Source organism: Dendrobates tinctorius, unplaced genomic scaffold, assembly GCF_039654945.1.
Source record: "Dendrobates tinctorius isolate UK_male_01 unplaced genomic scaffold, ASM3965494v1 ptg000025l, whole genome shotgun sequence".
Taxonomy (NCBI): domain Eukaryota; kingdom Metazoa; phylum Chordata; class Amphibia; order Anura; family Dendrobatidae; genus Dendrobates; species Dendrobates tinctorius.
The window spans coordinates 3,784,114-3,799,059 of NW_027361693.1; the positions used below are offsets into that span (position 1 = coordinate 3,784,114).

General features: G+C 46.1%; 1 protein-coding gene across 1 annotated transcript in view; it reads left to right on the plus strand.

Annotated features, from left to right (window-relative positions):
• The first annotated feature begins 13,422 nt into the window (after positions 1-13,422).
• Positions 13,423-14,946, plus strand: part of MARCHF11 (membrane associated ring-CH-type finger 11) — a 79,262-nt gene continuing 77,738 nt past the window's right edge. Inside the window, exon 1 of the mRNA XM_073569440.1 lies at positions 13,423-13,973. Within this exon, the coding sequence (XP_073425541.1) occupies positions 13,791-13,973 (183 nt within the window). The 5' untranslated portion in view covers positions 13,423-13,790. The remainder of the gene's footprint in view (positions 13,974-14,946) is intronic.

Consider the following 14,946-nt stretch of genomic DNA (forward strand, 5'->3'; position numbering starts at 1 on the left):
ATATGTGTTATGTATGTAGCATGCATGTAGTATGTATGTAGCATGCAGTATGTATATATGTAGCATGCATGTAGTATGTATGTAGTATGTATGTAGCATGCAGTATGTATGTAGCATGTATGTAGCATGTATGTAGTATGTATGTAGTATATATGTAGTATGTATGTAGCATGCATGTAGCATGTATGTAGTATGTATGTAGTATATATGTAGTATGTATGTAGCATGTAGTATGTATGTAGCATGCATGTAGTATATATGTAGTATGTATGTAGCATGTAGTATGTATGTAGCATGTATGTAGTATGTATGTAGTATATATGTAGTATGTATGTAGCATGTAGTATGTATGTAGCATGCATGTAGCATGCATGTAGTATGTATGTAGCATGTAGTATGTATGTAGCATGCATGTAGTATGTATGTAGTATGTATGTAGTATATATGTGTTATGTAGTATGTATGTAGCATGTAGTATGTATGTAGCATGCATGTAGTATGTATGTAGTATGTATGTAGTATTTTTTTTTTTTTTTTTTTTAACATTTAACACATTAGCCGGATGATGGGACTACTACTGTCCCATCATTGGCTAATGTGTCAATCACTGTCATGGTAGCAGGCATCGCCAGATGGGACTTGTAGTCCCATCGGACGATGCTTGCACAGACCCCCGGACATCAGCACAGCCCCCCGGCAGGCCGGCACAGCCCCCCGGCAGGCCGGTACAGACCCCCACAGGGTGCACAGACCACCGGCAGGCCGGCACAGCCCCCCGGCAGGCCGGTACAGACCCCCACAGGGTGCACAGACCACCGGCAGGTCGGCACAGCCCCCCGGCAGGCCGGTACAGACCCCCACAGGGTGCACAGACCACCGGCAGGCCGGCACAGCCCCCCGGCAGGCCGGTACAGACCCCGGGCAGTCCACACAGCCCCCCGGCAGGCCGGCACAGCCCCCCGGCAGGCCGGCAGAGACCCCCAGAAGGCCCGAAATGACGGCGCATCATGATGCGCACACACCGCGCATCATGATGACGTCAGGCTGTCAATCAACTTTGAACTTCCGATTCCGATGCCGACTTCCGATATTGAAAAAATATCGGAAGTCGGTATCGGAATTCCGATACAGCAAGTATCGGCCGATACCCGATACTTGCGGTATCGGAATGCTCAACACTACTCAGCAGCGATCTCGCTACCGAGATTGCTTAGTGAGACGGGGCCTTTAACCTCGTTGCCAAGCGAGTGTCCCCCAATGCGTACAGTGAGCGCTGTCTTTCACATGTTACACATCAAGGCTGCCATAGCATTCTGGAACAACATTCCATCTCATCTGGTTTGCACTTAGTGGTACTATTATTTGTATTGCAATCATATGACCTCGACACAATTGAGATGGTTTGGGATTAGTTGGATCACAGAGTGAAGGCAAAGCAGCCAAAAAGTGCTCAGCTTCTCTGGGAACTCATTCAGAACAGTTGGAAAGCCATTCCAAGCGAATGAAGCTGTTTGAGATTGGTACTTTGAGGAATCTAAATTTTAACTTTAACTGGATTGTTTTTATTATTATTATTTATTTATATAGCGCCATTAATTCCATGGTGCTGTACATGGGAAGGGGGGTTACATACAAAGTTATAGATATCGTTAACGGTAAACAAATTTACGACAGACTGGTTCAGAGGGGAGGGGACATGTCCTTGCGGACTTACATTCTATGGGATAGTGGGGAAGAGACGGAAGAGACAGAAGGTCAGAGGTACAGCAGCTCTGGTGGTGATGAGGCAGCAGCCAGGCGGTGATGAGGCGGCAGAATGGTCATTGCAGGCTGTAAGCTTTCCTGAAAAGATGGGTTTTCAGGTTCTGTTTGAAGGATCCGAGGGTGGTGGATAATGGGACATGTTGAGGCATGGCATTCCAGAGGATAGGGGATATTCGGGAGTAATCTTGGAGGCGATTGTGTGAAGAATGAATAAGTGTGGAGGAGAGTAGGAGGTCTTGGGAGGATCGAAGATTACGTGAGGGAAGATATTGGGAGATTAGTTTAGAGATATACGGAGGGGAAAGGTTAGAATGGTTTTGTAGGTCAGTGTTAATAGTTTGAACTGGATTCGTTGGTGAATTGGGAGCCAATGGAGGGATTTGCAGAGGGGGGAGACAGGGGAGTAGCGAGCAGAGAGGTGGATTAGTCGGGCAGCAGAATTGAGGACAGACTGGAGTGGTGCAAGAGAGTTATCAGGGAGGCCACAGAGGAGAGTGTTGCAGTAGTCAAGGCGGGAGATGGTGAGTGCATGTACAAGAGTTTTAGTAGCTTGAGGACTGAGGAAGGGACGGATTCTGGTAATATTTTTGAGTTGGAGGCGACAGGAGATGGCAAGAGTTTGGACGTGTGGTTTGAAGGACAGGGCAGAGTTGAGAGTTACTCCGAGGCAGCGGATTTCACATGTTGGAGAGAGCGTGATGCCATTTACCATAATAAATAGATCGGGTAGGGAAGATACATGAGATGGAGGAAAGATAATGAGTTCAGTTTTGTCTAAGTTGAGTTTTAAGAAGCGAGAGGTGAAAAAGGAGGATATGGCTGATAGACACTCTGGGATTCTGGACAGCAGAGAGGTGAAATCTGGGCCTCAGGTAGATCTGAGTGTCATCTGCATACAGGTGGTACTGGAAGCCATGGGACTTTATGAGTTGTCCTAGGCCAAAAGTATAGATGGAAAAAAGTGTGGGCCCCAGGACAGAGCCTTGGAGGACTCCAACAGAGAGGGGGCGGGATGAGGAGGTAGTGTGGTAGTGGGAAATGCTGAATGTGCGGTCAGAAAGGTATGAGGAAATTCAGGACAGGGCAAGGACTTTGATGCCAAAGGAAGAAAGAATCTGTAGCAGTAGGCAGTGGTCAATTGTGTCATAGGCAGAGGACAGGTCAAGAAGGAGGAGGATGGAGAACTGTCTGTTATCTTTGGCTGTGAGTAAGTCATTAGTAATTTTGGTCAGGGCAGTTTCAGTGGAGTGGTGGGGGCGGAAGCCAGATTGCAGAATGTCAAGGAGGGAGTTAGATGAGAGGCGGGAGGAAAGTTGAGCATAGACATGCTGTTCAAGGAGCTTGGAAGCAAACAGGAGCAGTGATATTGGGCAATAGCTGGGCATAGCAGTTGGGTCAAGGTTTGATTTTTTGAGGATGGGTGTTATGGTGGCATGTTTGAAGGTAGAGGGGAAGGTACCAGAAGTTAGGGATAGGTTGAAGAGATGGGTTAGGGCTGGAATGATCATGTTAGTGAGGTTGGGGAGCAGGTGGGAAGGGATGGGGTCAAGTGCACAGGTGGTGAGGCGTGATTTGGAAAGGAGATGAGTAAGCTCTCCTTCAGTGATCTTGGAGAGGGAGGTTATTAGGGAAGGGCAGAGTGGTATGTGGAGCGGTTGGGGTGGTGGAACTCTAAAGGTTTGCCTTGTTTGGTCAATCTTGTTTTTGAAGTAGGTGGCAAAGTCCTCAGCAGAGATGAGGGAAGTTGGAGGTGGCAGTGGTGGGCGGAGGAGAGAGTTGAATGTGCTGAACAGTTGTTTTGGGTTGTGGGATAATGAAGATACAAGGTTTGTGAAATAGGTCTGTTTAGCAGAGGTGAGGGCTGATTTAAAGGCAAGTGTAGCTTGTTTGAAAGCAGTGAAGTCATCTGGCAGCCATGTTTTCTTCCAATGCCGCTCCGCGACCCTGGATGTTTGTCGAAGTTTTTTGGTGAGGTTATTGTGCCAGGGTTGCCTATTGGTTTGTCACACTTTGCATTGCATGAGAGGAGCGACTGAGTCTATGGCTGATGTGAGGGTGGCATTGTAGAAAGCGGTGGCACTGTCCATGTTGTGGAGTGAAGATATGGAGGACAGAGGTAGAAGAGAGTCTGAGAGTCTGTGGATGTCTAGGTGTGCGAGGTTTCTGCGAGGATGTACTAGTGGCTGGACATGGGGGACAGGTGAGAAGGACAAGGATGAGAAGGTGAGTAGATGGTGGTCAGATAGGGGGAAGGGAGAGGTTGTGAGATTAGATAGGGAACAGAGGCGGGTGAAGATGAGGTCTAATGTATGTCCATCTGTGTGGGTGGCTGTGGAGGACCACTGAGTAAGTCCAAAGGATGAGGTAAGTGACAGGAGTTTGGAGGCTGCTGGCTGGTGGGTATCAATGGGGATGTTGAAGTCCCCCATGATGATGGTGGGATGTCAGAAGAGAGGAAGTGGAGAAGCCAGGTGGAGAATTGGTAGATGAAGGCAGTAGCTGAGCCCGGTGGTCGGTATATGATAGCCATTTGGAGAGTAGAGGGAGAGTAAATATGGACAGAGGGAACCTCGAAAGAAGGGAGCATAAGGGAGGGTGGGGGTTGGATAGGATTGAAAGAGCAGTTTTTTGAAAGGAGGAAACCCACTCCTCCACCTTTTCTGTTGCCAGGGTGAGGAGTGTGGGTAAAGTGGAGGCCGCCATAACTCAGTGCAGCCGGGGAGGCCGCGTCAGGGGGTATCAGCCAGGTCTCAGTGAGGGCCAGGAAGGAAAGGTTGCTGGAGGTAAAGAGGTCGTGGATCACGTGGAGCTTGTTGCAGATGGAGCAAGCATTCCAAAGTGCTCCAGAAAGAGGGTGCGGGAGGGGGTCAGTGGCACAGGTTTTAAGTGTGAGGGATTGAGGTAGTTTCTCTTAGTGTGAGAAAGATAGGGGTGAGGATTAGTGGGATGTATGAGGCAGGGGGGCCAGGATTGGAGGATATGTCACCAGCAGTGAGAAGAAGCAGAGAAAGGGAAAGCAGGTGGGTGAAGAAGAGTGATCGTCTTCTATTGTATGTTAGAGGGAGAGGTCTGAGGTTACGGAGTATGTCTGCAGATAAAGCGAGGTGGGGGGTAAGAGAGAGGGAGAGATAGTTATTTGGTTCGAGGGTGCAGGGGTTTGGGGATAGCGAAGGAGAGTGAAGATTAGTGGAGCAAAAACGGTGATGGCAAATGTGAGCAGGGTTAAAGAGTAGAGCAAAAAAACAAAAACAAAAAAAAAAGCAAGTAAAGTAAGAAAGCAGTGGTTAGTCTTACCGTCTGACCGATTTCTGGACTATTACTGGTATATTTCTCATGTATCACTTCAAATATGTCACTTCAAATGATGTCACATCTGACCAAGGTTATATCTGACCTACTCTGCTCAACTTATACCATTCAAATTTCACACGTGTTTCTTTACTACTTGTTTGAATCTACAATGTTCCCATTCCAATAAGAACAAAACATTACTTTAACAATTTTTGCAGTGTGTACAAGTATTCATTATGCAAACTAGGGGGCAGGTCAGTGAGGGATCAGTGACCTGTCAGAAGCCATAATGGTGAATACCTAATCAGAGAACCACATGAAGACCCCCCCCCACAGGCCACCCTGAAGCATGAGCATATCATTAACTAAAAACGGAAAATAAAGATTAAACAACAACCACAAGACGAATTTCATCAACCACGGTATCATTGTAAGGCCATGTGCACACATTGAGTATTTGGTGAGTTTTTTACCCCAGTATTTGTAAGTCAAAACCAGGAGTGGAACGTCAGAGGAAAAGCATAATAGAAACATTTGCACCACTTCTGCATGTTTCACCCACCCCTGGTTTTGGCTTACAAATGCTGAGAAAAATACTGAACAAATACTAATAGTGCGGCCGTAGCCTAATCAATATAACGGCGCCGACCTGACACTGTGTGTAGGTTACTGTGCACAATCCTGCTGACAGGTTCCCTTTAACCTCTGCAGCAATGCTGGCAGCATTCTTACATCTATTTTGAAAAGACAGTCTCTGGATATGACGCGGAGCACCTGCACTTAATGTCTTTGGTTGACCATGGTGAGGCTAGTTCTGAGTGGAACCTGTCTTGTTAGAGGGAACCTGTCACCAGGTTAGGCCGATATAAGATATGGCCACTGCCTTTCAGGGTTTATCTACTGCATTTATAATGTTGTAGTTGTAGATAAGCCCCCGATCGAACCTGAAAGACAAGAAAAATAAGTTTTATTATATTTACCTGCTGGGCGGTCCGGTCCAATGGGTGTCGCAGGTCCTGGTCCAGCGCCTCCCATCTTCTTGGGATGCTGCCCTCCTGCTTGTTTCACAGTCTCCCCACCATCGCGCTCCTGCGCAGGCGTACTGCAGTGTTCAGGTGCTGGGCGTCTCTGACCTTTCCCAGCGCCTGCGCACTGCAGTACTTTGCTCTGCCCTCAGCAGGGCAGATAAGTATACCAGCGCAGGAGCACGATTCCAAGGAGCCATGAAGCAAGCAAGAGGGTGGTGATTTCATGTTGGAGGAAAAGTTGCAAAATCTCAAAGAGAGGTTAGCTACGTTGAAGATCATTAAAGAAGGTGAAGAGTTCTTAGACAGAACAGAATTATCTCTTCATGTTATAGAAAGAGAAGAAATTCGAAGTGCACCTGAGGAAACAGAGGAATGGAAACACGTGACCCAGAGAAGCAGGAGGATCGGGAGGCAGTCAGCACCCATACTGCTCAGGAACCAGTACCAGGCTCTTACGCAGGAGAACGATGAAGAAATACATCAGGATAAGACTTTGCCCACAAACAGCAACCTTGTACGCCTTCAGAATCCTCCTGGATGGAGAAAGAAAAATGTTGTGAAGAAGAAACGGAGAGTGGTGGTCATGGGGGATTCCCTGTTGAGAGGAACAGAGGCCGCTATCTGCAGACCGGATATAACTTCAAGAGAAATGAGCTGTCTTCCAGGTGCAAAAATTAAAGATGTGTCTGACAGGACATCAGGACTCTTCAGACCTACAGATGACTACCCATTTCTGCTACTACACGTGGGGACAAATGACACAGCAAGAAATGACCTGGAAACCATATGCAGTGACTTTGAAAACTTAGGTAAGAAAGTGAAAGAACTGGGAGCGCAGGTGGTCTTCTCTTCCATCCTCCCAGTGAATGGCCATGGAACAAGGAGGTGGAATAAGATTCTGCAGATGAACAACTGGCTACGTTGATGGTGCAGTCAGCAAGGATTTGGATTTCTGGATCACAGAGTGAATTACCTATACGATGGACTACTTGCTAGAGATGGGGTGCACCTTACGAAGACTGGAAAACATGTATTTGGAAGTCGCCTTGCTACCCTCAACAGGAGAGCTTTAAACTGGAACAATGTGGGAAGGGAAGCAAAAGACCAGAAAAAGCCATACACCTGACAAATGCTATTGAGAACTCTGCTATTAGAAGTGGAAAGGAAGAACAAAGACAAAAGAATCTAAAATAATAAAAATATTGGAGAAAGAGAAACCAATTACAAACTAAAATGTTTCTATACTAATGCACAAAGCATGGGCAACAAACAAGGAGAATTGGAACTACTAACACAGGAAAAGAAATATGATGTCATTGGAATCACTGAAACTTGGTGGGACAATACACATGATTGGAAGGCTGGAAGGATGCAACTTATTTGCTAGAAACAGACTTGATAAACGAGGAGGAGGTGTCGCATTGTATGTTACAAACGCGTATATCTGCACAGAGATTGAAGCTTCAGAGACTGGGAGTTCTGTGGAAACTGTTTGTGTAAGAATACAAGGACAGAACAATGGAAAGGACACCATTGTAGGCATTTACTACAGGCCGCCTGCGCAAGCTGAAGATATGGATGAACTCTTTATGCATCAAATGCACAATTTCTCCCAAAAATATGACATAGTTGTCATGGGAGATTTCAACTATCCAGACATTTGTTGGGAATCTCTCTCAGGCAAAACTATCAGGTCAAGGAAATTCTTATCCTCTCTTGCTGACAACTTTATCTTCCAAAAGGTAGGGGAGAAAACGAGGGGATCTGCTACCTTGGATCAAATCCTTATAAACAGGGAGGAAATGGTTGAGGAGGTAAAAGTGGCTGGGACCCTAGGAGGTAGCAACCATGCTATTTTAGAATTTTGGATAACTAGAGGAGGAAGACCTGTGAAGACTCAGACGTCAAGGTTAGATTTCAGAAAGGCAGATTTTAAGGGATTCAGAAAGAGAATTGGAGGGATCCAATGGCTGGATGTCCTTACGGACAAAAATGTCCAGGAAGGATGGGAAATCTTGAAAAATGAAATTCTCAAAGCACAATTGTTAACAATTCCGAAAAGAGGGAAGAATAGGAAGCACTTAAGGAAACCAAGGTGGATGAACACAGAACTTAAACACATGCTAAAATGGAAGAAATGTTTATAACATGGAAAGAGGGAGGCATATCTAAAGAATAGAGTTGAGCGACTTTAGTCGGATCGGGTTTCATGAAACAAAATTTGTTTCAGATGAAACTGGTCCGACTAGGGCAAAAAAGTCGGAGTTTCGTCCGAAATCCGACCCCAATGCAAGTCAATGGGGAATAAAAGTCTGCAATGAGCGGATGACATTCATTCATTGACTTGCATTGGGGTCGGGTTTCGGACGAAACTCCGACTTTTTTTGCCCTAGTTGGACCACTTTCATCTGAAGCGAATTTTGTTTCATGAAACCCGATCCGACTAAAGTCGCTCAACTCTACTAAAGAAGAATATAATGCTGTCAGCAGAAGATGCAAGGCACTAATCAGATTATCTAAAGCTGACAATGAATTGAGGCTTGCAAGAGACATCAAAAGCAATAATAAAGGATTTTGGAGATATGTCAAAAGTAAAAGAAAAGTCAAAGATGTTATAGGATTTTTACAGGATGAAAATGATGAAATGGTAAGACAGGATGTTGAGAAGGCCGAACTTTTAAATTCCTATTTTGCATCTGTTTTCTCTCTGAAAGGAAATGTAACATTAACTGTTCTTCACTGTCCTATTAAGGGAATTGAAGAATCCAGGATATGTATAAACAGAAAGATAGTGAGGAAACACTTAGCTAACCTAGATGAATTCAAGTCTCCAGGTCCAGATGAATTACACCCCAGAGTACTGAAGGAGACAGCAGAAGAAATTTTTGAACCCCTCTCCATAATCTTTGAAAATTCTTGGAGGACAGGAGAAGTCCCAGAAGACTGGTGAAGAGCAAATGTTGTTCCTATCTTCAAAAAGGGGAAGAAGGTGGACCCAGACAACTATAGGCCGGTGAGTCTGACTTCTATACCAGGAAAGATCTTTGAACAAATTATTAAACAACATGTATGTAAGTTCCTGGATAAGAATGAAGTGATTAAACAGAGTCAGCATGGGTTTGTAACTAATAAGTCATGTCAGACTAACTTAATTTCCTTCTATGACAGAATCACTGATTGGGTGGATCAGGAAAATGCTGTAGATTTAGTATATCTTGACTTCAGCAAAGCATTTGACAAAGTATCTCACACAATCCTTATTGAAAAAATGACTAAGTATGGAATGGACAAGGCAACTGTTAGGTGGATTCATAACTGGCTTAGTGATCGGACCCAAAGAGTGGTCGTAAATGGCTGCACATCCAGTTGGAAGAATGTCTTAAGTGGGGTACCACAGGGCTCTGTCCTGGGCCTTGTATTGTTCAACATCTTTATCTTTATACGATTTAGATGAAGGAATTAAGGGTAAACTGATTAAATTTGCTGATGACACAAAGCTAGGAGGGATAGCTAATACTAGAGAAGAGAGAGAGAGGATATAAATAAACTGGAGAAGTGGGCAGCAACTAACAGAATGGTTTTTAACAGGGAAAAATGCAAAGTACTACATCTGGGCAATAAAAATTAAAAAAGCATATACAGAATGGGAGGAATAGAGCTAAGCAACAGCACATGTGAAAAAGACTTGGGTATACTATAGAATGCTGTAGATAAGCCCTGACAGTATTCACACCACCAAGAGACTAAAACACAGAGAAACACAGTACAACAAACGTGAAAAAATACTCTGCTGTAAAAAAAATATCTAACAATAAACAGCAAGTGCTAGTAAAAAGATGATAACAAAACAGGGTATTTGGTTGATACTTTTTTTGCAAAAAATGTATACTAAGCCGCTCTACCAGACGCCAAGGTATACCCTTCAGAGCAGTCCTAACCAATGTATTTAAAACCTGACCATGTGAACAGTACCTATATGAGCAGGATTCATAAAGGTAATGTCTCACTTCAGACATGTGCATGGTCCATGCGTTTGTACTGAATTGGTCTCTTGCTTTTGCAAGTTTTTGGGAGGTCCCCACCCCTATCATTGAGCCACTCTGTCGAGATCTCAAGCACACGGTCCATGCCAGACAGCAAAGGAATTTACAGGAATTGGAGGCTTTTTGCCAAGAAGAGTGGGCAGCTTTACCTTTTGAGAAAATAAAGAACCTCATCCACCACTACCACAAAAGACGTCAAGTTGTCATTGATGTTAGAGGGGGCAATACATGGTATTAAGAAATCGGGTATGTGAACTTGTGATCAGGGTCATTTGGATGTTTTGGGTTGTCATTATGATTTAAAAAGAGAAAACGCAGTAGTTTGACAATAAATGGTTTCATCCAACCACTAACCATGAATAGGGAAAAAGTTTTGGTGTTATCATTCATATTCTCTGAAAAAAGGCCAAGCAAGCAAAAATTCTGTCAGGGTATGTAAACTTTTGAGCACAACAGTATGTTTTACTTTGCAGGTGTAGAAAAAATGCTACAAAGTTAGAATGCTCTGAAACATAGATTAGTTTATTTTTTATCAAGTACAGGGTGGGCAATGTATATGGATACACCTAAATAAAATGGGAATGGTTGGAGATATCAACTTCCTGTTTGTGGCACATTAGCATATGGGAGGGGGAAAACTTTTCAAGATGGGTGGTGACCACGGCGACCATTTTGAAGTCGGCCATTTTGGATCCAACTTTATGTTTTTCAGTGGGAAGAGGGTCATGTGACACATCAAACTTATTGAGAATTTCACAAGAAAAACAATGGTGTGCTTGGTTTTAACATAACTTGATTCTTTCAAGAGTTATTTACACGTTTCTCTTTGTTTACAGCCATTGACATGTCGCAGAGGTTAACACGTGAGGAGTGGATAGAAATTGTGTTGATGTCTGCTGAACGCAGTACCCAGGTCATTGCAGCAGATTTCAATGCAAGACACCCTACGCAAGAAAACTGTCACCATTCCCATTTTATTTAGGTGTATCCGAATAAATGGCCCACCCAAAAAAGTTTGCTTCATCACTGAACATAATGTTCTGTGTAAACTGAGGGTCCTGTTCCAATTTTTGTTTTGCCCATTCTGCAAATTCAGTGCGCCGATATGGGTCACCAACCATTCCCATTTTATTTAGGTGTATCCGTATAAATGGCTCACCCTGTACATCAATAGGGGCAGATGTGCAGTACCCGGCCATGACCACTATTCTGTTGATGGAGCTGTGCAACTCCGTAATTGAGCAATTCCGGCAGCCACTAACACCAGGAACAGCTGATCAGCAGAGGTGCCAGGTATCGCACCATAGGCTATCAATGTTAACATCTCGGACAGTCACTTTAACCTCGTCACGATCTATGACATACAGTATATATATATATGTCATAGGTCGTGTCCCTGCATTCCATGCGGGTTCTGGCACTGAACTGGTATGCTTTCTGGCTGATTTCATCAGCTGACATGCGCCCCTAACAGCCGTGGGTGGAATCGTTATCCACCTGCGGCTGTTATCATGTTAAATGCTGCTGTCATTCTCCGACAGCAGCATTTAACATGGCCGCGCCGGAAGCGTGTCAATAATCCCCCCCTTTGGCGCCTGTGCCACATGACGTGTGGCGGCGATGGGTAGGCATGACAACCCGAGGTCTGCAGAAGACCTCTGTGGTTGTCATTGCTGATCTGCTATGAGCATAGCAGATGATCATTTTAGCTACACGTAGCAGGGCCTATGTAGCACAGGCAACTGGATGATCGCAGCTTTTAGTCTCACCTGGAGACTATTGAAGCCAATAAAAAATAAGAAAAAGCTTTTATAAATATTAAAAAAAGAAATAAAAAACGTAAAAGTTAACCCCCCCCCAACACCCCATTCAAAATATAGCAATAAATCCCCCCACTTATATAATATCGCCATGTTCAGAAACAACCGATCTATCCTATGAAAATACAAAAATAGCTGATCCTATTGGTGAGTGGCAAGAAGAATAAAAAATGCCAGAATTGCTATTTTTTTGGTCACCGCAACATTGCAATAAAATGCAATAACAGGTGATCAAAACATTGTATGCACCCCAAAATGGTATAAAAACGTCAACATGGCACGCAAAAAATAAGCCCTCATCCAACCCCAGATCCCGAAAAATGGAGACGCTACGGGTCTCCGAAAATTGCGACATTTTTTCTTTTTGCAAACTTTGGATTTTTTTTTACACCATTTAAATAAGAGAACCTAGACATGTTTGGTGTCTACGAACTCGTAATGACCTGGAGAATCATAATCGCAGATCAGTTATAGCATTAGTGAACCTAACAAAAAAGCCAAACAAAAAACAAGTGTAGGCTTGCACTTTCATTGCACTTTGATTTTTTTCCCATTTTCCAGTACATGATATGGTAAATTCAATAGTGTCGTTCAAAAGTGCAACTCATCCCGCAATATATAAGCTTTCACATGGGCATATTGACTAAAAAATAAAGAAGACATGGCTCTGGGAAGAAAGGGAGAAAAGAACGGAAACTCAAAAACGGAAAACCCCAGGATCGTGAAGGGGTTAAAGTTGCCCAATCAGAAGCAGGCAGCGATACTCAAAAGGAAACATGTCCCTACCATAGCTTAATTAAAATGATCTGATTCACCCTGTGTCCAGTTCAATAGGCACAATTTGGGGAAAGGTCCTCTTTAAGTGCTCTATCATGCCCCTAGCACTTAATGCCTTATTTGCACATGAATTAAAAAGCTAATTACTTGGAAATGCAGCAACAGACAGAAGATATAAAGGTGTCAATGGATTTACATTTCAAACACATGCACGCCCATATATGGGGTTTGGCGGTTCACTTTACTGACAGACTCCTTTTAATTGGGGTTTTGAAGGGGATACCTGAAAATCTGGCTAAAAGCAGGGACTAGGAAAACTTAAAAATTCTCTTTTCAGCAACCCCTTACTGTACCTTATTCACGTGACCACTGCAGTCAGTCAGTTGCATCATGTATCTGTCAGGTAAGCGCTGAAACCCAAGACTGGCTGCAGCCGCCAAGTGAGTGATATCTGGCACGTGATTATGGCAAAGCGTATGCAGCAGCCAAACATTGCAAATGAAAGCATTCGGGATAGATGAACAAAGTAACCCTATCTTTTGTGCACATTAGTTTTGTCCTGCTGTCTGCCTTCTTGATATTTTATATGGTGGCCCTCAGGTCAGAGTACTGGGGCTGACAGCCAACACTTTCATTTATCACCTATGAACCTGCTGGTGAGAGGACAGTTGGTGACGTGTGGCAGTTGCCACTAGGACACGCCCCCGCGGAGGACACCTCTTCAGGTATATAGAGCTTATGACGCTGCAGCCCCAGGCCAGAGGGGGATTGGGTTGTAGTAATAGATGTTGGGGTCGCACTCCAGGAGATCTGTGATACCGGAGACAGACAGTGCACAGCCGGTCCCCTCCGGCACAGCCGCCGGCCACACAGCACACACGTACAGTGAGCGGGTGTGAGCGCAGCACAGCGGCGGTGAGTGTCAGTCTCCTCCTCCTCCTCATGTCTCCGGCAGATGAGGTGCAGCCTCCGCCAGTGATGGAGCCGGACACACAGTGACCCCGCACCGCTCCCCGGTGCCGCACACATCTGCCGCACACACCCGCACCGGGCCCTCTGCCGCCGGGATGTCAGGGGAGCGGGGGGCTGAGCAGCCCGAGGACGAGCCGGGGGATGGTAAACAAGAGCCCGAGGAGGAAGATGCCGGAACGGCTGCTGCCCCGGACACCAGGACCGACTCCGACAGTGTGGAGAGCAGTGACACCCCGAGCCCGCCGACCTGCAAGATCTGCTTCCAGGGGCCTGAGCAGGTAATGGGCCGTGCGAGGGAACCATGCGTGTGGTGACTGGCAGAGCGACTCCATCCGACCGGCACCGGCAGCCCTGATGCCCGTGCCCGATAACAGGCCAGTATGGTGGTCGGTGGACATACAGCAGTGCCCTGTGCCTGACAGACCCCAATACACAGCAGTGCCCTGTGCCTGACAGACCCCAATACACAGCAGTGCCCTGTGCCTGACAGACCCCAATACACAGCAGTGCCCTGTGCCCGACAGACCCCAATACACAGCAGTGCCCTGTGCCTGACAGACCCCAATACACAGCAGTGCCCTGTGCCTGACAGACCCCAATACACAGCAGTGCCCTGTGCCTGACAGACCCCAATACAAAGCAGTGCCCTGAGCCCAGCAGACCCCAATGCGCAGCAGTGCCCTGAGCCCAGCAGACCCCAATGCGCAGCAGTGCCCTGTGCCTGACAGACCCCAATGCGCAGCAGTGCCCTGTGCCTGACAGACCCCGATGCACAGCAGTGCCCTGTGCCTGACAGACCCCGATGCACAGCAGTGCCCTGTGCCCGACAGACCCCGATGCACAGCAGTGCCCTGTGCCCGACAGACCCCGATGCACAGCAGTGCCCTGTGCCCGACAGACCCCGATGCACAGCAGTGCCCTGTGCCCGACAGACCCCGATGCACAGCAGTGCCCTGTGCCCGACAGACCCCGATGCACAGCAGTGCCCTGTGCCCAGCAGACCCCAATACACAGCAGTGCCCTGTGCCCGACAGACCCCGATACACAGCAGTGCCCTGAGCCCAACAGACCCCAATACATCAGTGCCCTGTGCCCGACAGACCCCAATACACAGCAGTGCCCTGTGTCCGACAGACCCCGATAACAGCAGAGCCCTGTGCCTGACAGACCCCAATACACAGCAGTGCCCTGTGCCTGACAGACCCCAATACACAGCAGTGCCCTGTGCCTGACACCCCCGATACACAGCAG